The 23,611-nt window shown below is 44.6% G+C and overlaps 1 protein-coding gene across 8 annotated transcripts in view; it reads right to left on the bottom strand.

Annotated features, from left to right (window-relative positions):
• LOC142906954 (uncharacterized) overlaps positions 1-23,611 on the bottom strand; it is a 59,352-nt gene that overhangs the window by 3,168 nt on the left and 32,573 nt on the right. For 4 of the 8 annotated variants that reach the window (XM_076055764.1, XM_076055766.1, XM_076055767.1 and 1 more), the window contains one exon: positions 14,079-19,985. In XM_076055764.1, coding sequence (XP_075911879.1) covers positions 18,109-19,944 — 1,836 coding nt within the window. In that variant the 5' untranslated portion in view covers positions 19,945-19,985 and the 3' untranslated portion in view covers positions 14,079-18,108. Of the gene's footprint in view, positions 1-13,365; positions 13,385-14,078; positions 19,986-21,483; positions 21,530-21,559; positions 21,815-21,864; positions 22,798-23,611 lie in introns of those variants that run through there. The other 4 variants (XM_076055776.1, XM_076055763.1, XM_076055768.1 and 1 more) reach the window with 4 other exon arrangements.

Here is a 23,611-nt window from a genome sequence, read left to right as displayed (position 1 = left end):
TTCCCTGAAAATGGATGTCTGCAAGGAGCTTCTTTACACGTATAATAAACAAAAAACCCTATTGCTTTGATTAAACCTAGGTGTTTAATATTGGCAATATACTTTACAGCAAAAATAAAAAACTTTACACTCTCACGCATTGGAACGGCAGAGAAGGTGGTGTTGTGGCTAGAACCATGCCTGGCTAGATGCTTATACTCTTCACAAAGTACTAAACCTAGGAACAATCAACCCAGCAGAGGCCTACAATAAGTAAAGCTATCACTTGTCAATCATGTCAGCGATAATACAACTCTGAATGTTAGCTCCATAATGCAGTGAACGAACAAACCTGCCTCCGCTCCCCATATAGATACACTCTTACATACAGATATGTTTCACATTGATCATTAACAGATTATATCAAGAAAACAGCCACCATTCACCACTAATTGGTGCTAACATCATCACAGTGGTCATGCCATGATTGGTGTGAATTGAGGCCATGTAAGTGTGGAGCACTTGACAGTAGGTCATGGGAATGATCCAGGAGTCAAGGGATGACTGAGATGACTGGTAGATGCACCACCTGTGCTACCCACTGTGCCAACTTGCTGCATTTTAGCCACCCAGCGCTCCACCCATTGATGTGTCACTCCTCTGGCCTCGTTGTTGCAGGACGATTGCCTCCAACTACTTCAAACCATGAAGAAGGACCCTCTTGAGGAGCCTTTCAAAACCATCACTTTACCCTACATTGCGGGGATCACAAAAAAAGATCTCCAAAATCTTGAATAAACACAAGATCCAGGTCCGTTTCAACACATTACATAAAATCCGTGATCTGGTTCTGTCTGTAAAAGATGTGATTCCGGACATACAGTACCCTGGTGTCTACAAACTAAGTTGCCTCTGTGGTAGTAGTTACATTGGAGAAACCAAACGCCATGTCTCGGACCGCATTCGTGAACACAAAGCAGACCTTAAACACGGTAGGACCAACACCTCAGCCGTGGCAGATCATTGTTATGATTCAGTAGGCTCACATGACATTGACTTTTCCAAGACAGAGGTTCTTTGTAAGCCATCTGGCTACCATGAGAGATTCGTTCATGAGGCTATCCACATATACAAGCACAGAGACAATTTCAACCGAGAAGATGGATTCTGGCTTAGCAATCATTGGAAAGATTTGATAAATCATTTCAGGTCTTAATTGATTGTTCACGCTTACAGTGGCTTTCAGACAGCATACATTAATTTTTTCGTCTCCCCCCCTCCTCTTTTCAGAACATAGATGGACTCGTCCTTCTAAACAAACTGCCAAATCACTGCGCATGGCGCTGACGTTTTTTATAAATAAATACACCGTTTAAAAATAAATAAATTTATGCAAACCGACACACCAGATGATGACCGTTTGTGTTATGGTCGAAACGTCGTGAGAATTTTTATTTTTTATATATATTTTATTATTTTATTGTTTCCCTTCAACGTGACCTTACCGAAAGAGCTAAGAATATGAATTACTGCAGTCACGAAAGCTTTCAATCAAAATTTAACTTACGCTGCTTGAGCATGCAGTTTCTGAGCATGCGGGGTTCAGGACCAACGAATGCAGCCTCGCCTGACAAATAGCCTCATTGATTATATTATGTATGGATATCTCAGGGATTTGTAAGCTTCGAAAACCATCAAGTCTGGCTCAATAGAGGATGAATCATGGGCAGGCCAGCCTTAATTGTATAAGCCAGCACAGATGGTTCTTTAAAGGAGTCCATATTTCACATCCACAGAGAAAGGGGTCATAGTTGTGGGCAAGAAGATTCAGTGATTTACATGGAGCAATGGTACAGGCAGCTTCCTCACCATGTTAGGCAGTCAAATTAAAGAATGCTGCTCGACTAGTTTGAATTGAGACTTTAGCTGCCAAACCAGAGCTGGTCGTGAACACATTAACCAAGTATGGGAGCTCCTCCACCACCTATAGAACTGCCTGATTACTCACTAAGAGGCGAGCAGACGGAATGTTGGATGACGTGAAATACCCAGGCAGGTGCTTTATTTTTGTGAAACATATGTAAGGCTCCTCCTCATGATGAAATTCTCCAGGTACAGAACAAGAGTCCCTAACTCCATCGCATTGAGTAGCCATTGCCAGATCATCAGCATACATAACATGGTTGACCAGCAGGAAACGATCCCTTAACTATAACCAGCCATCGATTAGCCTCTCATTGTAACTGTACCAAATGCATTTTTGTAGAGCCATTGTGAGGTTATCAAAACTATGTAAATATTGAAGATGCAATCTTAATGTACAGACAGTCCACGGGTCATGGAAGGGTTACGTTCCCGGGAACGATCCGTAACCCGAATTTCCCATGTCGGAAACTGAACAATTTTCCCCCAAAATCAAGACAAAATCCCATAGCCGGAAATAGTTGTGCTGCCCCTACCCAAATACTTGTTCATTTTCTCTCAGCACTGTATCACGCTATAGTCCGTTTTCTATCGCGACCTGTATCGTATTGCTGTAAATACGTTCTGCACTTCCTACGATTTCATCGAATATCTACCCTAACACTACCCATAATTAAACTAATGGAAGAAAAACTTATCCAAATATCAATGAACACCATGAGATATTATAATATTAATTGTTAAAAGAAAACAGTCACTTCCGAATATTCATATACCGGGCATAGACTAGGCCGCGACCTCTCCGATCGATGTAACAACATGACTGAGAGTGCAGAGCAGCTATACACCACCGCCTTGGGGAAGATGCTGCTTGCCTTATGCCTCGCTCAGCGTTATTCATCCACAACCTCACCGCGCTGGACTACTTGCGCTTAAGTAACTAAAGCAAAAATTTCCGCATGTTGATTTTTTTTAATGATTTATGGGAGCATTTCCGTAAGGTTGGATTTCCGTGAGTCGGGTCTTCCGCTACCCGAGGACTTACCGTAATGTTTGTGGCCAGAGGGAATTCCGGTCACACGCCAACTTGAACAGGAAACGGCTCCGAATCTTTGTCACGCAGCATTTTCCGAGCCTGCCAAAAATCATAAAAATCCTTAATGTGAGCAGCGGGGCAGATATATCGAAAACAATTAACAACCAAAAGCCGAAGCCTCTTCATGGTACTTAGGCCTTGATAACATCAAGAAACGTGCCAAGAAAGCCAAAACAGCGACATTCAATACTTAAGCCTTACCGAAACAATGGGGTTAGGTAAACGGCAACCAAAAATACACATCACAATTGAAATAAGTACTGTACAGCATGCCAACTAAACTAAAAACAAAAATTGAAATAAACAAGTAGAAACTCTATAGAAAAAAACATTTCAAAGAATAAATAAGATTCTAAATACTGACTACTCTACTTACAATGATGATGATGTGTGTGCGTGAGTGGAGAGTGGTAGTGCTTCAGTTAGCGTGCTGCGCTATGAACCCAGCGACCTGAGTTCAATTTCCTCTCGCGCCCAAAACCATGACGATTATCTGAATTGGCCCTGGGCCTTCCCAGGTCGACTCAGCCTCAAATAAGTACCTGGTGTGTTGTGTAAACATCGCCACTGGGGAGACAAAGGCGGCCGGGAATGGTGCTGGTAACCTAACCCTTTGTATGCCGTGCCAACCTTTATAGGTGCTACTTGCCTTAACAGTCTAAGGCTAAATGCTTGCATGGCAAAGGTTGAGGTGCCACCGATTTCCTCGCGTTCCTCACCCACCCCGGCCTCCTATCCAGAACAGTCTTCCCAGGAAAGTGTAAATTGGTATTTTGTTATTTTCTTTGAACCTATCTACGTGACTTTACTGAAAGACCCAATACTATGTAAATTGGTATGCAAAGAGGTTGCCCGTGATCGGTCGAAACCGCAAAAAATAAACCCATGATATTAAAGGGTCTACTGTATGACATTTTCGCAGAACTGCCCTGGACTGAAACTTCAATTGGGTTTTGCAAGCATCTTCTCTGCAGGTCTGGTAAGCTGAATATTCATTATCTGGCAATCAGTGTGGTCGAACGTTAGATCTTCGTCCAATCCAGCAGAGATCATCGTTTAGTCCATGTTTTGTAATAATGTTCTGTATTGCAACCTGTGTAAAATCACCACCCTCGCTCAGGACCTTCCTTTTGAAGTCCATTATGCCCGGCATTAAAACTGCTCTTAGACTGTGGGTTGCCCAAGCCGTGCAAATGTCACCCATCACAATATTCTGGGTTCACACTGTCACCAGATGGTGCACCAGATGGTGCACCAGCCAACCACTGACAGTGTGGTTACTTCCTGGAATATTTAAGGCATAGCAAAAGCAACAAATACACAAACACACACATTAAAATACACAAACTCGTGTGTTAGCTACCCAGCACGTTCACACACTCCCAAAACACCTCTACAAAACCAGCAATACTAAAAGAAGCTACAAATGCAAAAAAAAAACAAGGTTACGTGTTAACTTACACTCGCAGTCAAATAAAATACATTAACACACATGAGCATATTCCAATGCACACACACACAGTTACCCGCAACAAAGACCCCCAATATAGCCTTAACAATAAGTTCAGGAGGAGTGAGTGGGTGTATGGCCAGCACCACACCCGACCGCTTTTGTTTCCCCAGTGGCGATGTTTACACACTGCACCAGGCACTCACTTGAGGCTGAGTCGATCTAGGGAGGCCCAAGTCTGGTTCAGATAGTCACTGGTGTTCGTGGTGGTGAGTGGGTATCGAACTCGTGTTGCCTGGTTCATAGCGCAGCGCACTATAGGTTACATTACCGCACACAACAACAGCCGCCATTTGCCACGAAGTGAGCTCTGCCAGTTTGAGTACAAGGGAACACACACCGACTGACTGCAGAAGCTACCAGTGAAACTGCCTCCTCTTCCAGTTCCAGAGAAGGTTTTGCCCACGCATTGCAAATGTCACCAATCACAATATTCTGGGTACACCACTCTGGTAAAATGTAGCAGCCACTCTGATTAGTAAGACAATCAGAGATATACTTAAGTCAATCTTTAAAACTCACCTCTGTAAACTGGTCTTCATCCCCCCCTAGTTTTGCCGTTTACCTGAGCGAGTGGGTGAGTGATTGGGTCACAGAATGGCTGAGTAGTTGTATGATTCAGTCGGGAGTAAGTGCGTCATCCAGTGAGTGAGTGATTGATTTAGTGTATAAATGAAGCTTGAGTTATGGCTGTTTACCCTGCAGGATGTGTATATTTCGTACTTTTGATACACGGCACGGATTGGTGGGATCCACGGATGAAATGCAGCACTTTACAAATGTTATTTATAATTGTATTATGAATATTGCAGGCATATTATACACACCAACATGCACCATATGTCAATAGACCTCTTGCCAGTACCAAAATGTAATAATAGGGGTTTTCCCCTATTTTCTGGCAACAAAACTTAACCCTTTTTACAAGGATTCATGTCTGCATTAATCACAATACCTGTAGTCAAAATGCAAACAAAAAACATACAATGATAATATATGCATTGTCCTTGACGCCAAAAGGCATCATCTGGTCGAGCACCAATTGGGTCGAGGCTCAAAAGAAAGTCGTCCCTTGGTGTGGACCAATCAGTTTCAAGGACAATGCATATATTATCATTGTATGTTTTTTGTTTGCATTTGGACTGCAGGTATTTGTGGTTAATGCAGACATGAATCCTTGTAAAAAGGGTTCAGTTTTGTTGCCAGAAAAAGGGGAAAACCCCTATGATTATTAATGCACCATATGCTTCCATATAGATGTTAAAGTATTTTTTTCTCGCGTTATTTTTCATGAGTAGGCGATTGTGTACTGGTGCCATGGTTTAAATGTATAATGATACAACTATTTTGATGAAAGGAAAGGCTTCAACCTTTTCGGCAATAAGACAGGTGTTAAGATCAGAATCTTTAAAATCAGAATCTGTCTTCTGGAGGAATGTCACAGGTGTCCAGTCGAGGCGGGTCAGAAAGTTACAAAAACAAACATGGTTGGCTACGTACGGCGTGAAAGAAGTTCAACTAACATACAAAAAACGATAGGAGTGCAAAATAGATGAAAGGTAAGCAATTCACGAAAAAAAAATAGAAATGAATAAAGTACATAGTCCAAATTGCAAACAGATACCTATTGCAAGGCAGCATTAAGTCTGCATTAACCACACATTATTGTGGTATAATTTAACACGAACATCATGTCTGTATCAACCACGTGGTATTTTTATTTACAAGGATATTTTTTCCATAGATTTGCTCTTTATTTTACTTATTAAACCATTGGACAATCCGAAACATCTGCGACGTGCATCTGATTGTCTATGTGGGTCTGTGTGCAAGTCTGTGGGTTTCTGTGCGAGTCTAGGGGTTCCTGTATGCCTGATTGTCTGTTAAGTTTCCCAGATTTCACTGCCCCAAAGTTTGGAACCACGTATCGTTTTATGGCATCTCAATTCTGCCATCTAAAAATTCGTTTAAACTGACTCTAATAATCACTAAAAGTTTGAGTGGGAATGTAATTTTAGAACATAATTGCTATAAAGTTTGTCTTGTAAACCTGTAATTTTGGAATGCGTTGATGTCTGCCCGCCATGTCGCCCTTAAAAAATAGCGTCTAAGCTCAATGGGTGTTACTCGTGAAATTCACTTCTGATTGTGAGTGGGCCAGTGAGTTTGGGTAAGTGGGAGGGCGAGTGAGAGGGCGGGTGGGAGAGTGTAAGTGAGTGTGCTTGTGTGGGCGAGTGTGTGGATGAGTGAGTGGATGGATGAGTGAGTGGATGGATGAGTAAGTGGATGGATGAGTGAGTGGGCCAGTGAGTGATCTTAATTAAAATTAAATGCTTTGATGTCTGCCGGCTGAGTCGCCCTTGAAAATAAGCTTCTTAGTTCAATGGACTTAACTCGGGAAATACACTTATTCTGACTGAAATAAACTTCTGGACTGGTATCGTCCAAATATTGCAATGCTGAACACATGCTTCAATTTTATTCAATCGGGAATACGCGAATAAGCATCGCCCCTCCCCCCGACTGCAAACCAACTTGGCAGGACGCTCCTGAACTGAAGTAAAGAGACTCAGTGTGATAAAGCACTCGAGTGTGCACCACGGTGGAGAGATTTTCACGACATCGCTTGGTATAGACGTCGTGGGTTGGATCCTGACGCTGACGCGTGTTTATTTGGAGTTTGCGCGTCTCACTCCGCTTTTCCCCTCCAAATTTTGAAACTTGAGTTTAGAGCATTTGGCTGCTGTAAATTTCCATACGATTACAAGCCACTTCGTTGTGGGCAGGTCGCTTCTGAAAGAGATTTCTAGCTCAAAATAGAAATATAAAACACGTGGTTTTAAAGTAGTCAGCCAGGTGAGGACAAATACAAATTAACACAAATCTAAGCAAATACAATCAGGCGATGGCAGGAGGCAAGCCCAGCATGGCTAGGCCACATTTTGTAACGTTCCAATCTGGACATCGATTCCATTCTCGCTGCTACACTCAATTGAGATCCCCAGGAGAACAACAGAAGAAGCGAGGCTGCACCTAAATACACAACAACCACCACCAAAATCCACGACGATCACCACGATGTGAACTTCTCACCTCGGACCTCAGTTGAATAGCAAGCAGCTTTCCGGGATCTCGCGACGTCACGCGGATTCGCGCGGCAGGGCGTCGATGACATGACGTCACTATCGAGTTTACCCCCTTCCGTTGAATAAATTATGGTAATGAATCATGCTCTGACATTGATTGATTGGGCGTGGATTTGCACAAATTATCATTTCACTGGTGACATAACGTCATCAGAAAGGGTACACACCCCCTGGCGTCTCGCGACGATGACGTCACGTGGAGTGGTAAAGTGAGAGAGCGAGCACGGTGAGGAGTCGTATTAGAGTTTAAGTTGATTTAGATTCCTTTTACATTTATTCCTCTGTTGCACAGGGATCCCTTGGGTGAGGAGGCTCAGCTACACAACAAGAACGTGAACATTATTGCGTCTGTTTGTGTACACTGTGTGTGACACAACTATCATAAGCATCATCATAGGCACCATCATCAATCCCGTCATCATCAGCACCATCATCAGCAACACCACTTTAATCATCAACATCATCATCAGTAGCAACAACAACCGCAATTCGTCACTTTGTGGCGCTTGTTCCATGCTAAGGCCACGTGAAATATCAAACGCCCGCGTGCAAGAGGTCACGTGACATACCCAGGTGTCATGCGTTGACTGAGATGACTGGCCAATGCACCACCTGTGCCCCCTACTGTGCCAACTGTCTGTGCTTTAGCCACCCGGTGCTCCGCTCGTTGTGAGCATCGCTCCTCTGCCCTCCGTTGTTGCTGGAGGGCGACTGCCTCCAACTGCCCAGTAGTGTCCTTCACGAGCCTCCTCCACAGAGGTCGATCTTGACACTGCTGTTACCAGTCATCGGCAAGTCTATCCTCTATTGGCAGTGTTGAATCTATGGGCAGTGTTGAATCTTTTGGCAGCGATGCGTCTACGGGCAGTGCTAACCCGATCGGCAGAGTTGAGTCTATGGGCAGTGCTGCTTAATGTAAAAAGCAAGTTTATTACAGTGGAGATGTGCAAGGAGGGAGAAGAACCAAACGGGATTGTGCACAGGGAAAATGACGGACAGAGAGAATGTTGGGAGGGAAGAGGACGAGAGGAGGGGTCATGGAAGGAGACGAGATATTTTTAAAGCGTGGCCACGTAGCTGGAGCCCTTGAGTGTGTGGAGTGCGGCTCGCTCGCATCGCTCCCTCCCCCTGAGTCCTCAATGTGCTCCGGGTGGCCTCTGAGCTCTGGGTGCATCCACTCCCATCAGCAGTGCTGAACGGGCAACCAATACGGTGTGGATAGCATTGCAATTCCCCACTCATCGGAATGAAGCCATTAACTTTCCATGAAATGCAATTAGACAGAGTGGTCTAAAAGTTAAGACACGTGGATATTTTTTTACAGGGAGGGCCAAAAAATCATGACACATAGGATTATTATACAAGATGGCCCAAAATTCAGGACAAAATTATAACTATTACACAGAGTGACCCAAAAGTCAGGACACACGGGATTTTCATAGTGGGTAGCCCAAAAATTAGGAGACAGGGTTATTGTTATACAGGATGTCCAAAGGTTAAGACACATAGGGTTATTGTGTTATACATGATGGCCCAAAAGTCAGAATACACAGCATTATAAAACAGGGTGGCACAAAAGTCAGGACATGTGGGATTATTGTTACGCAGGGTGGCCCAAAAGTCAGGACACACAGGGTTATAACATAGGGTGGCCCAAAAGTCAGGAGACGTAGGGTTATTGTTATACAGGGTGACCCAAAAGTTAGGACACACAAGGGAGTTATACAATGTGGCCAAAAAGTCAGAACCCATAGGTTAATAAAACAGTGCCCCAGAAGTCAGGAAACAGAGGGTTATTATTTTACAGGGTAGCCCAAGAGTCAAGACACATAGGGTTATTATCATTATACAGTGTGGCCCAAAAGTCGAGACACGTAAGTTATTGTTTTCCATGGTGGCGCAAAAGTCACGAGACATAGGGTTATTATTATACAAGGTTGACAAAAAGTTAGAACACACACGGTTATTGTAATATAGGGTGGCCCAAAAGTTAGAAGACATAGGGTTACTGTTATTCAGGGTGTGGCAAAACTCAAGGCACACACAGCTATTATACAGCAGGGCCCAAAAGTCAGGACACACCGGGTTATTATACAGGGTGGCGCAAAAGTCAGGACACAATAGGTTTTTCTGATACAGGGTAGCCCAAAAGTCAGGACACATGCGGTTATTTTACTGGGTGGCCCAAAAGTCAGGACATACTTGGTTATTATACAGGGTTGCCAAAAAGTCAGACATTTTTATTATACAGGGTGGCCCAAAGGTCAGGACACACGGGTTATTATCTGGGATGTCCAAAAGTCAGGAGATAGAGGGTAACTATTTTACAAGGTAGCCCAGAAGTCAAAGACACAGGGATATTATTATATAGCATGGCCCAGAAGTCAATACACACGTGATTATTATACAGGGTGGCCCAAAATTCAGGACACATAACGTTATGATACAGGTTGGTCAAAACATCATGGCACATAAGGTATTATGATACAGGATGGCTCAAAAGTCAGGACACATAGGGTTATTGTGAAGTGTGGCCCAAAATTAAGGACACATAGCGTTATAGAGTGTTTTCAAAAGTAAGGACACACAGGGTTAATATACAGGGTGGTCCAAAAGTCAAGTCACAGAGGGTTATTCTTTTACAGGGTAGACCAGAAGTCGAGACACATAGGATTATTACCATTATACAGTGTGGCTCAACAATTAGGAGACATAGGGTTATTATACAAGGTTGTCAAAAAATCAGAACACACACGTTTTTTGTTAAAAAGGGTGGCCCAAAGTCAGGAGACATAGGGTTATTGTTATACAGTGTGGGCTTTGCGTCAATCGGCAAACCACTCCGCGTACTTACGGCTAAGGGAGCGAAATTCCAGTGGGGGCCGGCTGAACAGGCTGCGTTCGACGCTCTCAACGATGGTCTGGTGAATGCCCCTCCCCTGAGTTACCCTGATTCTCGGCGTCCTTCCTGCTGGATACGGACGCCAGCAATACAGGCATGGGGGGGGGGGGGTGTTGTCCCAGATGGTCGACGGCATCGCCTATGGCAGTCAGGTTTTTTTCGCCTGCCGAACAACGCTATTGCGTTACCCGCCGAGAGCTGCTGGCTATTGTATTTTTTATTCAACAATACCGGCCTTACCTGCACGGGAGAGAGTTTACCGTGCGCTCCGATCATGCTGCCCTACAATACGCCCTTAAAGTTGATCAGCCATCAGGCCAGCTTTCCCGATGGTTGGAGGTCCTACAGGCCTATTCCTTCACGGTCGTTTACCGGAAGGGCGTTCGCAAAGGCAACGCTGATGCACTGTCGCGTATGTATGGTCCAGACCGATGCGCCTGTTTCACGGGGTCTGGCCGCTGTTAACGAGCCCCCATTGATGCGTCTTCCTCCTTTGCGGGGGCGGCAGAAGGGTCAGTTGATTCTCCTCCGGACCCCCTTGCTGGCTCTGCCACCGATGCCCGTCTGGGTCTCAGCTCCGCCGAGCGGGGCCGCCTCCAGCTGGAGGACAGTTCCCTCCTTGCGATGCGCCATCGGGCCACTGAGGGCTACAGGCGGGAGGCCTCTGGGAGTCCCATCTCCCTTGTCCTCAGGGACGGCCTACTCATGCGTTGGGATGGCAGCGATCTGAGGTACAAGCTGGTTGTGCCTACATCCCTGCGAGGAAGGGTCGTGTGGGCCACACACGAGCGTTTGTTGCACCTCGGGGTTCAGAAAACCCTTACGACGCTCAGTGTGGACTTTTTCTGGCCGAGTATGTCGGGGGACGTTGCTACCTTGCTTCAGGAATGTCCCCAGTGCGCTCGACAAAAGCCTGCCTCTAATCTGTCGTGCCCTCCTTTGCAATCTATTCAGGTATCCCGAGTGAACAAACTGGTCGTGCCTTTCCCCATCACTCCTAGGGGTAACAAGTACCTCATGGCTGGGGTTGAATACTTCACCCGCTGGCCTATCGCTTGACCACTCCCCAACCAGTCAGCAGCAGCCGTCACGGAGGCCTTTCTCCAGGGCTATGTCCTGGATAAGGGTGCTCCTGAGTGGCTGCTGACCAATCAGGGAAATCATTTTAAGTCCAACCTGCTGCAAGACGTATGCGACTTGTTGGGCACACACAAGGTTCACACCTCCCCTTAAACGGATGGCATTGTGGAGCGGTTTAAAAAGACTCTCAACGCCATGCTGAGCCACCAAGTATCCGACTCACGGGGTTCTGGCCGCCTATCAGTTGGCTCCTCATGCGGCCACGGGGTTTTCCCCATTCTATTTGATGTATGGCAGGGAGTCCAACTTCCCGGTAAATGTTCAATTACGCGTCGCTCAGCGGTTCCCTAAATCCAATCTTTCCCAGCACATTCGGTCAAATGTCCGCAAGTTGGTGGAAGAAAGGGAGGTGGCTAAGCATAATTCGGAGGCCCGCCAATTGGCCAATGAGCGCCTACAAAGTCTCAAAGTTTCCTCGCATACATGGTCCGAGGGTGACAGGGCGTGGCTTCACTGTCCTCATGTACCCCTGTCCACGTCACCCAAACCTTTAAAACCTTGGAGCGGGCCTGTCGATGTCGTAAAGGTCATCCACCGGCCCCAATGTGTAATAGTCCGCCATGGTAAACGCTGCTGGTTTGTGCACCCGTCGCGCCTAAAACCTATTCTACCTTTCCTTGATACTGCCACTACACGCAAGGGCCGAGAGCGTGATGTGTCTGACGAGCCGAGTAGTGCGGTTGCCAAGCCTAACTTTCAGTCTAGCCGTGTGCTTGCCCCCTCAGACCCTTTGGCAGTAACGCCACCACGGGGCACTGCTCCGGCCACGAGGATCGCCTCATGCCCAGCTGATGACTCACTTCAAGGCCACCACCCTAAGCTTCCGGCGAACACAAAAACTCCTCCTGCGGTGTACAACGGACCGTCAGCCAGGACCCGGTCCAAATCAATAACTTTTTCATCGGACTTTTTTATTTCACTTCGCCTTCTTCTCGGGGTTGGTTTGGCTCGCATCCATAGAGCTGGGTGGGTAATTCATGTATATTGTTCATAGTGTAGCAGCAACTCCCCCCCCCCTCCACCAACCGCCTAAAAAAGACAACTATCATCACAAAATCGACTTCTCTAATCGATCAGTCCAAGCAGAGCTCCCTAAAACATTCGGCTGCTGACCACCTAGATTATATAGCCTTCCAAAAATTCACAAAGTAGGTACCCCGCTCCATCCCATCACCTCCACCATTAACTCACTCACCTACAAACTGGCCTGATATCTTTCTGAGACCCTGCTTCCTTTCACGGGCAAGTCCACCTCAGCTGTACTAAACTCAGCTCACTTGGTTTCTCTAATCAAGGACATCTCACCGTCTCCAGATGATTTTCTTGTTAGTTTCGATGTAGTCTCTCTGTTCACCAATGTACCTGTATTTTACGCCATTGCAATCATTGAAGACTTGGTCCAACAAGGACGGAAATCAGATGTACCAACTTTGGTAAGGCACTGCCTTACCAACACATACTTCACCTGGAATGGTACATTCAACAAACTGAAGGCACCCCAATGGGTTCTCCCTTATCGCCAGTGGTAGCGAATGTTTTCATGGAGAAATTTGAAACGGATGCCATGCAGACATCCACCCTACGTCCTTCCTTGTGGAAGAGATACGTGGATGACACATTCGTCATCTGGCCACATTGCCTGCCAGCACTGAACCAATTTCTCAACCACATCAATTCCATACACCCATCTATCAAATTCACCATGGAAGTGGAAAAGGATGGCAAGCTACCATTCCTGGATGTTTTGATCGAGAAAAGACTTCATGGCTCATTGGGACATTCGGTCTACAGGAAAGCCACCCACACAGATGCCTATCTAAAGCCTGACTCCCACCACCAACCATCCAGCCCAGAAGAATTTCCTCATCAAAACACGACACTTTAGGGCCCTTTGCATCTTCGACCAGCACCACAAAGCCAGTGAGTTGGAGCACGTACATGAAGCCCTCAGGATGAACGGATACTCGGATCGTACAATCCTCAAAGCTGTCTCCCCAGCCATGCGGAGACAACCTTCTGAGGATCCAACCAAAACCATCCCTTTTCCATACATAGCAGGGGTTACATGCTAATTTCTCACATTAACATCACTAGCCCCGGACACACTTCTTTATGACCCTTGGGCTACACCCATTTCAAACCCTTTAAAAGTCTGCCTCAACGGATGCATGTGTTGCGCCCGAAACGTCGTGATTTATTTTATGCCTACGTGACTTTACCGATAGAACGAAAGAGTTTGTGATTTTATTAGTTTACATTGGACCAAGGGCAAAAACAAATAGCGAGTTTTCGTCAGGGGGCTTAGTTTGTTGTATGTGTACTTTGTAGAAACGTAAACCCAACAGTTTGTCAGCTAAAAGTTAAGATAGGCGTACACAGACAGACAGACAAAAAATCACGTTTATTAGGTATGAAAAGACAACATAATTAGCGTTGTGGAGAAAATATCTCCTTTATGTAACATTTCAGTGTTTCCCTTGATTGTACTATATTCGTGATTTCGAAGACGAACACTGAGTTGGGGGATATGGATCCGAAGCTACAAAAAATATCTTTGACCCTGTATCACATGAACAACAGCAGTCACGTAAATGTCCTGCACAGGTTACAGTCAAAACAAACATTCGTCTAGTTAGGACATTCCATTTTTGACCATTTAATACCAAATGGTACTTACAGCAAAATCTCTGCTATCACGTACTTTACCATCGGGAATGCTCTATTAACCGGCATCTGTGAAGCGGCAATATAAATATTACTTCACGTATCGAGAAAAATTCTGGCATCTTGCAGCGTGCTTCATGACGTTGCCGAGTGGTGGCACAAATGGAGTCGCAATTGCAATCTGCAATCGGCCATTGTGATCGTGTTGTGGGCTGCCTAACCTAATTGTTTCACTGTACTTGTACATACAGTACTGCACTACTGTACACTGTAATCTAAACAGCACCACTGTTTCTCTACAGTAAAATGCTGTATAAATGACTGGTAAGTACCTCTGCAAAATAGTTAATTATTTTGAATATCAGTTAAAATGTATGCTTAATTTCTTCATGAAAAAATGTTTTTACATTTGAATTTTTTTTTTACATTTGAAAATTTTGCTAAACCATAAAGTATACCTCTCAGACAACCTGCACATTTGATGAACTGGCACCATTGATTCCCCATGGATGCTGGATAAGAGCTTTTGCTGTGTATGCTCAGAATCAGATCATGTGTTAAAATTATAACTTTAAATTATCAAGAGACACATCGCCAACATTCAATAATTGCATTGAAATATACTGCATCACATTACAGCGCATTTACTGTACTGTTGTATATGCTGGGTATGAAAATTTGATTAAAATAATACAATTTAAATGAAATTTGGAAAAATGCGTAATTATCCGAAATCATGTTACTTTATGTAATTATGCACATAAATTATGCTACTTGGAGAGATAATCGTATTAATTTATGCGAATGTGTGCGGCTATACTAATGTACGCAGTTATGATAATTAGGCTAAACCTCATTGTCGAGGGTAGCATTATCAATCGGGATAAGAAAACAAATCGTATGACGTTATGCAGGTGTGCTGTAAGTACGCCAGATTAAACTTTGCTACGTTGTCTAGGTTCGTATTATCAATCGGTATTATACAATTATTCTCACTTTAACATTTACTGATTATGTATGTGTTATGTCAGGTCTCCAAATTCAAATCTCAGCGCAGGATACAGTTCTTATAATTAAGATTATTACGCATGAACGCAGAAAAGAAACTCAAATACTTCTGTGTTAAGCAATTTAAATTTATAAACAAAACCTTAACACTCTAATATGCGAATTCTCATGCTTGAAATTGTCACAGTACTCCAGATGTTCCCGTCATTGATCCATACATTTAACCATCAATGGTCGTTTGTTGACTGGGTAACAGTACAATCGATTATTCCTCAGAGTACGCGAGCATACACGGCGAGAGGAAAAGTCATTAAAAATTCATGCAACCATATTCTAACGAAGGGCAATAAAGAAACATGTCCCGAAAGCAAGAGTAGTTATCAATTAATTCGTTTGTAAGATTATGCAATTAAAAAGAAAAAAACGAACGACTAAAATACTTCTAAATGACCGTATCCACGTAAATTAATGGGCAGCAATGTTCTTCACGATCAGTTGATATTTAATGCACCACCTTGGAATGGCAACCCTTCTTGAAACAAAAAGATACTTTTGGAACAATCTTATTTGACCCGATATGTGTGTTGTGTCTTCTTTGCCACTTGTTCAATTCATCGCGTAAAGCAGACGCCGGGCGATGCGTCATGAGGGTGTGGGTGAGGGTCATACAAACGGCTTCGTTGCTTTTTCTTGCTCGGGGCGTCGGCTTAGCTGCCCGTCCGCTGGCAGATACAGGCTCTTTCCACTGCTGGAGTAGCTGCGTTGGCACGTTGCTTGTCCTTGAAGATGCTCGATCACGCTTGCCGCTGGTCCGCTGGCAGCAGCAGGCTCCTTCCAAAGCTGTAGGAGCTGCGCCGCACGCGCTCCCTCCTTGAAGATGCTCGATCGTGCTCGCCGCTGGTCCGCTGACAGCAGCAGACTCTTTCCACTGCTAGAGGAGCTGCGTTGCACGCGCTCCCTCCTGCCCTGTGCTCTTTGTCGATGCCCGATTGCGCGTGCAGTTCGTTCGCTGGTGGCGGACACCCTTGCTCGGTGGAGCTGCTGGTGGGAGCTGGCACTCAGGATAGAATGACTTGAGCGATACTTCTTCCGTCAGCTCTAAACTCGTGTTCGATGACACATCGCTACTCGGCAAGTCTCCCCATCCCTGGTTGATTGCAGAGTCTCACCCCGGAGCTTGCCGCTCGCTGCCCTCTTCTGTCGCTCGCCGAGCTGAATTGTCGAGCTCAGCACCTAACATCACCTCGCCCCTCTTCTCTGCGAGACACAGCACCCATTGCTAATGTCTCGAGGCCATTCCCCGAAGCTGGCTTGCTGTCCCTTGCCGAGCTGCTGTCTTCTTGTCGAGCGGATGGTCGCTGTCTACTTCCGCTGGTATCTGGGATGTCGCTGAATTGTTGAGCTGAATTGTCGTGTTGCTGTTTATATCCGAAAAAATCTCCCCTATGCGTGTCTCTTGCGAGAAGAAAAAAAAAGATGCTTACTCCGTCTGCTCTCTCACAAAGGACCGGAATTCCTTTGATCTCGCTGTATTGTGGGGGGGTTGGACGTGTGTCCATGTTTTTTTAATTTGACTTCATGACTGACTCTTTCTGGTGGTGGAAGGGGAGGGTGGCATTATCTTTGCGAGGGTGACGACAGCTGCTCAAAAAGGGGCGGGGGGGGGTTCCATTTGTTTGTGCTCCCAGGGCCCCGTGAGTGATTAAAAAAAATATCGGCAAAATCATTAATATCAATTTTGGAAAAAGGCATAAATACAACAGTACACTGATCTTTGAATGGATGCCTACACATGCATGCATTCTTAGAAAGCGAGAAGCCAAGTGATAGCACGGTTGATATTTGTTAAGAGGTTCAAAGTTCACATCTGTCCGGCAACCCTCATGATTACTGCAGCAATAGACCAAAAATCTTAACAGTGGATGTTCAACATTCATGGTGTCAGGGTCAAAATTTGCCAGATTAGAAAGATTATCCACAAACGACCCGACTGGGGTTACAGATTAATCATCGCTCCACCCAACTGACAGGCTCATGTACACGTGCAGGTCGGTATTGAGTCACCTTCTACCACAAAGGGACAGCTGCCACTTGGGCTAGCCGTCAAATGATTGAGATGAAATATGATACAAGCCGCTTGTAGTTGCTGAAGCATTTCACCTTTGATTAGCAAGATTGGCTACGTACAGTGAGAAAGAAATAACACATTAATGTAAGCGCCAATTATTAATATAAATATTATTATAAACACGTTGAATGCTGTGGAGCTTTTTTGTCTCCCGCTCCTGCTTACAGAACTACCCAACCTCCAAGTCCACATATGCTGGCCGCTCCTACTCTGCATCCTCCAAAAAGTCCACCTCCACAAACTGCTGGGTTTCAATTCATGCTCTCTCAGTCCGCAGCCTCCTCCAGCTTTAGGCTGCCTCTATTGACCACTTGGAGGTTAAACCCTTGCAATTAGAAAGGCACAAATCTGGCTGTCACCTGATGAAGCTAGTTGTAATGACTGGCGAAACGTCACTCAGATTGTAAATGTTGTGGCTTGCCTCTCCAACACACACATGTGCTGTGCTAGTGATGAATTGGCATGTTCTGTTTACGTGACAACCCTTACTAGTTGGCTGTGTCGGGTGGTGGCGGGTTTTAATGACACATTTACATATTTACGCGATCTAACCCTAAAATCCTCTATTATGGGAAAGGCCTGTGAATGGATTGGAACTTCGTTATCCTAAGCTCAATGATGCACATCTACTTGGTCTCCATTTGACTCAGTATGGCCTAAAAAATCCACCCACACCTCCACATCCACAAATTGCTGGGAGTTGCCTCGCTCTGCCTCAGAGTCCACAGTCTCCTCCAACTTAACGCTGCCTCGATCAACGTGAAGGTCGGATTTTGGAGTTGAATCTTCATCCTCACATTTCACTATCACTTCTTCAGACTTTACTGTCACTTCACTTTTCACCTTCACTGATTCAAGTTTTATTTTCACTTCTTGACAATTCGCCGTCACTCCTGGCCACGTTTCATATCTCAAATGTTTTTCTGGTTCTTGTTTCATGAGGGATGGACTCATTGCAGCACTTTGACTTTCACAAGCCGATTTCAGATAAATTTCCTGATGAATGGTTTGATGCGTGTTTCGATCCCCTAACTGTCGAAAACCCTTCCCCCCATACACAGTGCACTTTAAGGGTTTTTCTCCTACGTGTGTTCGCTGATGGTTTTTAAGATATGTTGACAGTGAAAATTCCTTCCCACACACAGTGCACTTGAAGGGTTTCTCTCCCGTGTGTGTTTGCTGGTGTTTTTTAAGATATGTTGACAGTGAAAATTCCTTTCCACACACAGTGCACTTGAAGGTTTTCTCTCTCGTGTGTGTTCTCTGGTGGCACTGAAGAATTGATGAATATGCAAACGCCTTCCCACACACAGTGCACTTGAAGGGTGTCTCTCCTGTGTGTTTTCTCTGGTGTGTTTTAAGATGTGATGACTGTTCAAAGGCCTCTCCACACACAGTGCACTTGAAGGGTGTTTCTACTGTGTGTATTCTCTTGTGTGTTTTAAGATGGGATGACTTTGCAAAGGCCTTCCCACAAACAGTGCACTTGAAGGGTGTCTCTCCTGTGTGACTTCTCTGGTGTATTTTAAGATATGATGATTGTGAAAATGCATTCCCACACACAGTGCACTTGAAGGGTTTCTCTCCCGTGTGTGTTCTCTGGTGGCCCTGAAGCTTTGATGACCGTGCAAATGCCTTCCCACACAAAGTACACTTGAAGGGTTTTTCTCCCGTGTGTATTCTCTGGTGTATTTTAAGATATGATGACTGTGCAAAGGCCGTCCCACACACAATGCACTTGAAGGGTGTTTCTCCTGTGTGTATTCTCTGGTGTCTTTTAAGTCGTGATGACTCTGCAAACGCCTTCCCACACACAGTGCACTTGAAGCGTGTTTCTCCTGTGTGTATTCTCTGGTGTGTTTTAAGATGGGATGACTTTGCAAAGGCCTTCCCACAAACAGTGCACTTGAAGGGTGTCTCTCCTGTGTGACTTCTCTGGTGTATTTTAAGATGCGATGACTGCGGAAATGCCTTCCCACACACAGTGCACTTGAAGGGTTTCTCTCCCGTGTGTGTTCTCTGGTGGCCCTGAAGAGTTGATGATTGTGCAAATGCCTTACCACACAAAGTACACTTGAAGGGTGTTTCTCCTGTGTGTATTCTCTGGTGTGCTTTAAGACCTGATGACTGTGCAAAGGCCTTCCCACACACAATGCACTTGAAGGGTGTTTCTCCTGTGTGTATTCTCTGGTGCCTTTTAAGAGGTGATGAGTCTGCAAACGCCTTCCCACACGCAGTGCACTTGAAGGGTTTCTCTCCCGTGTGTGTTCTCTGGTGGCCCTGAAGATTTGATGACCGTGCAAATGCCTTCCCACACGCAGTGCACTTGAAGGGTTTCTCTCCCGTGTGTGTTCTCTGGTGGACCTGAAGAATTGATGGATGTGCAAACGCCTTCTTACACACCGTGCACTTGAATGGTTTCTCTCCCGCTGATTGTTTTCGCTCCATATGACCAATTCTGTCCAGCAAAGTGGCAGAGGAACTGGCAGCTGCAGACAGAAAACAGTAAAATCCACGCAATGTCAGCTTAGAAGCATAGAAATGCATATGTATACAGTCACACGTGATATTCACATATAACATGGACAAGAACACTCAAACATTAACGAGAAATACAAAAAAAAATCACCCTCAAATTGATCACACAGGCTGTTTTACGGCACTTGCTCCTATTGACAATCAGCTGTTGGCCTGCCATAGTAAGGCAAGTGGTCAGTATAATGCCTGGAGGCAAGTGGTCAGTATAATGCCTGGAGGCCCAAGTATATTTAATATCAATGATAACCCGTAACTCTACGTACAGAATTTCGGTTGTATCTGGCTATTGAGGAAATGTTAACTATTGCAAAAGTCTCATAAAAATAGCAAATAGTGTTAAAAATTAAACTATTCACATTAGGAATAAATATTATAAAATGGACAAAAAATGTTCAATCGCAACTTATAAGTCCGAAGCCAGGCTTAGATTTGATTGAATGCTTGGATGAACAGATGTAATTTCAGCTTCATGTGCTGTGTTTTCCATGCTTATGAAACGTTCCATGTTTCGGGGACTGTACAAGAGAAGGTTCCAGAAGGCGCGAGTTGTGTTGATTGGAAACAGCAGACGGGAAGGCATTGTAAGCATTATTCAATTAAGAACACACATGTTATAGTAAAGTGAGGGGGGGGCGTGCGAGTATATAAGGGGAAGCAAGGCCCGCGGTTGGGGCGCTTACTCGGGGACTGATTCACGACCAGAGGTGGACGACGGTGGGGCTGACTGTGGAAACCATCGGGGTTGACTGTTCATGTATCAACTAGGTGGAAACCGTCGGGGCTGAAGATAGCCATAGCGATTGCGAGGGTGGCAGTCGTTACACTTGGACTGTATATACGTTCGGAGAAATAAAGCTCTACTCCTCTGAAAATGGATGTCTCCATGGAGGTTATTTAACACATGTAATAGAAAAACTTAATTTCTTTGATTAAACCTAGGCGTATAATATGGTCAATATACTTTACAGCAAAAAAAACTTTATACTCTCACCCACTGGAACAGTGAAGGTGGTGGTGTTGTGGCTAGAACCATGCCTGGCTGCCTTCATCTGCTCAGTACAGATGCTTATACTCTTCACCAAGTACTTAACCTAGGAACAATCAATCCAGCAGAGGCCTACAATAAGTTAAGCTATCACTTGTCAATCATGTCTGCTGTCAGCAATAATACAACTCTGAATTTTGGCTCCATAATGCAGTGGACGAACAAATGTGCCTCCACTCCGCATGTAGATAGACTCTTACATGCAGATTTGTTTCACATGGATCATTAACAGATTATATAAATAAAACAGCTACCATTCACCACTAATTGGTAGTAACATCATTACAGTGGTCATGCCATGATAGGTGCGAATTGAGGCCATGTAAGTGTGGAGCAATTGCCAGTAGGTCATGGGAATTATCCAGGTATCAAGGGATGACTGAGATGACTGGCAGATGCATCACCTGTGTTACCCACTGTGCCAACTTGCTGCATTTTAGCCACCCAGCGCTCCACCAATTGATGTGTCACTCCTCTGACCTCGTTGTTGTAGGGTGAATGCCTCCAACTACCCTGCAGCATCCTTCACGGGCCTGCTCCGCAGAGGTCGATCTTCTAAGCAAACGGGATTCATGACCAACGAATGCAGCCTCGCCTGCCAAAGAGGCTCACTTGTGGTCAGAATGCAAACAGAAAACACTGATAATATATGCACTGTCCTGGAAACTGTTTGGTCCACACCAGAGACAGCTTTCTTTTGAGCCTAGTCTCAAAACGGTGTTAGACCCGAGGAGGCCAAAAGGCGCAAAAAGGCGTACGGTGAGTGGGAATCAAACTTGTGTTACCTGGTTCGTAGTGCAGCGCGCTGTAGGTTACATGACCATTCGCCACTAAGTGAGCTCTACCAGCATGAGTGCAAAGGAACATACACCGACTGACTGCAGAAGCTTCTGGTCAAATTGCCTCCTCTCCCAGTTCCAGAGAAGGTTTTTCCCACGCATTGCAAATGTCACCAACCACAATATTCTGGGTTCGCCACTCTGGTAAAATGAAGCGGCCACTCTGATTAGTAAAACAATCAGAGATATACTTAAGTCAATATTTAAAACTCACCTCTGTAAACTGGTCTTCATCCTCCCCTAGTTTTGCCGTTTACCTGAGCGAGTGGGTGAGTGATTGGGTCACGGAATGGGTGAGTAGTTGACTTGTTGAGTAGGGAGTGGGTCATCCAGTGAGTGAGTGATTGAGTTAGTGGATAAATGAAGCTTTGCCCGCCCTTGAGTTTTGGCTGTTTACACTGCAGGATGTGTATATTTTGTACTTTATATACACGGCACGGATTGATGGGATCCACGGATGAAATGCAGCACTTCACAAATGTTAATAATTGTATTATTAATATTGCAGGCATATTATACACACCAACATGCAACATATGCTGCCATATAGAAATTAAAGTAATTATTTCTCGCGTTATTTTTCATGAGTAGACTGGTGTCATGGTTTAAATGTATGATACAACTATTTTGATGAAAGAAGAAAAGGCTTCAACCTTTTCGGCAATAAGGCAGGTGTTAAGATCAGAATCTTTAAAATCAGAATCTGTCTTCTGGAGGAATGTCACAGGTGTCCAGTCGAGGTGGGTCAGAAAGTTACAAAAACAAACATGGTTGGATACGTACGGTGTGAAAGAAGTTCAACATACAAAAAACGATAGGAGTGCAAAATAGATGAAAGGTAAGCATATTCTTGGTTCTTTCGGTAAAGTCACGTTGAAGGGAAACAAAACAATAAAACAAATATATAAAACAATAAAATTATCACGACGTTTCGACTGCAACACAAGCAGTTATCATCAGGTGTGAAAACCAACGGCAAGAACATTTGAAAGAAGTGGCGGTTTGTATCAATTTATTTAAATATTTCTAAACGTTAGCACCACGGAGAGCGATTTGAAACGTCGTGAGAATTTTATTGTTTTATATATTTGTTTTTTTTGTTTTGTTTCCCTTCAACGTGACTTTACCGAAAGAACCAAAAATATGAATCACTGCAGTCAGGAAAGCATTAAATCGAAAGGTAAGCAATTCACGAAAAAATAAATAGAAATGAATAAAGTACATAGTCCAATTTGAAAACAGATACCTATTGCAAGGCAGCATTAAGTCTGAGTCAGTGGATGGATGAGTGAGCGAGTTATAGAGTGGGTGGGTGGATGAGTAGACGAGTGGATGGATGGATAAGTGAGTGGGCCAGTGAGTGAGCTCAATTATAATTAAATGCTTTGATGTCTGCCGGCTGAGTCGCCCTTGAAAATAAGCTTATTAGTTCAATGGACTGCACTCGGAAAATAAACTTATTCTGACTCTGAAATAAACTTCTGGACTGGTATCGTCCAATATTGCAATGCTGAACAAATGCCTCCAGTTTACTCAATCGGGAATACGCGAATAAGCATCGCCCCTCCCCCCGACTGCCAAACCAACTCGGCAGGACGCTCCTTAACTGAAGTAAAGAGACTCAGTGTGATAAAGCACTCGAGTGTGCACCACGCTGGCGAGATTTGCACTACATCGCCCGGTATACAGGAGG

The sequence above is a fragment of the Petromyzon marinus genome, chromosome 72 (assembly GCF_048934315.1).
Source record: "Petromyzon marinus isolate PM22_M1 ecotype Great Lakes invasive population chromosome 72, UKy_Petmar_22M1.pri1.0, whole genome shotgun sequence".
NCBI classification, from domain to species: Eukaryota; Metazoa; Chordata; class Hyperoartia; order Petromyzontiformes; family Petromyzontidae; genus Petromyzon; species Petromyzon marinus.
The sequence above is the reverse complement of the archived record's forward strand: the minus strand, read 5'-3'. Positions and strand labels throughout refer to the sequence as shown.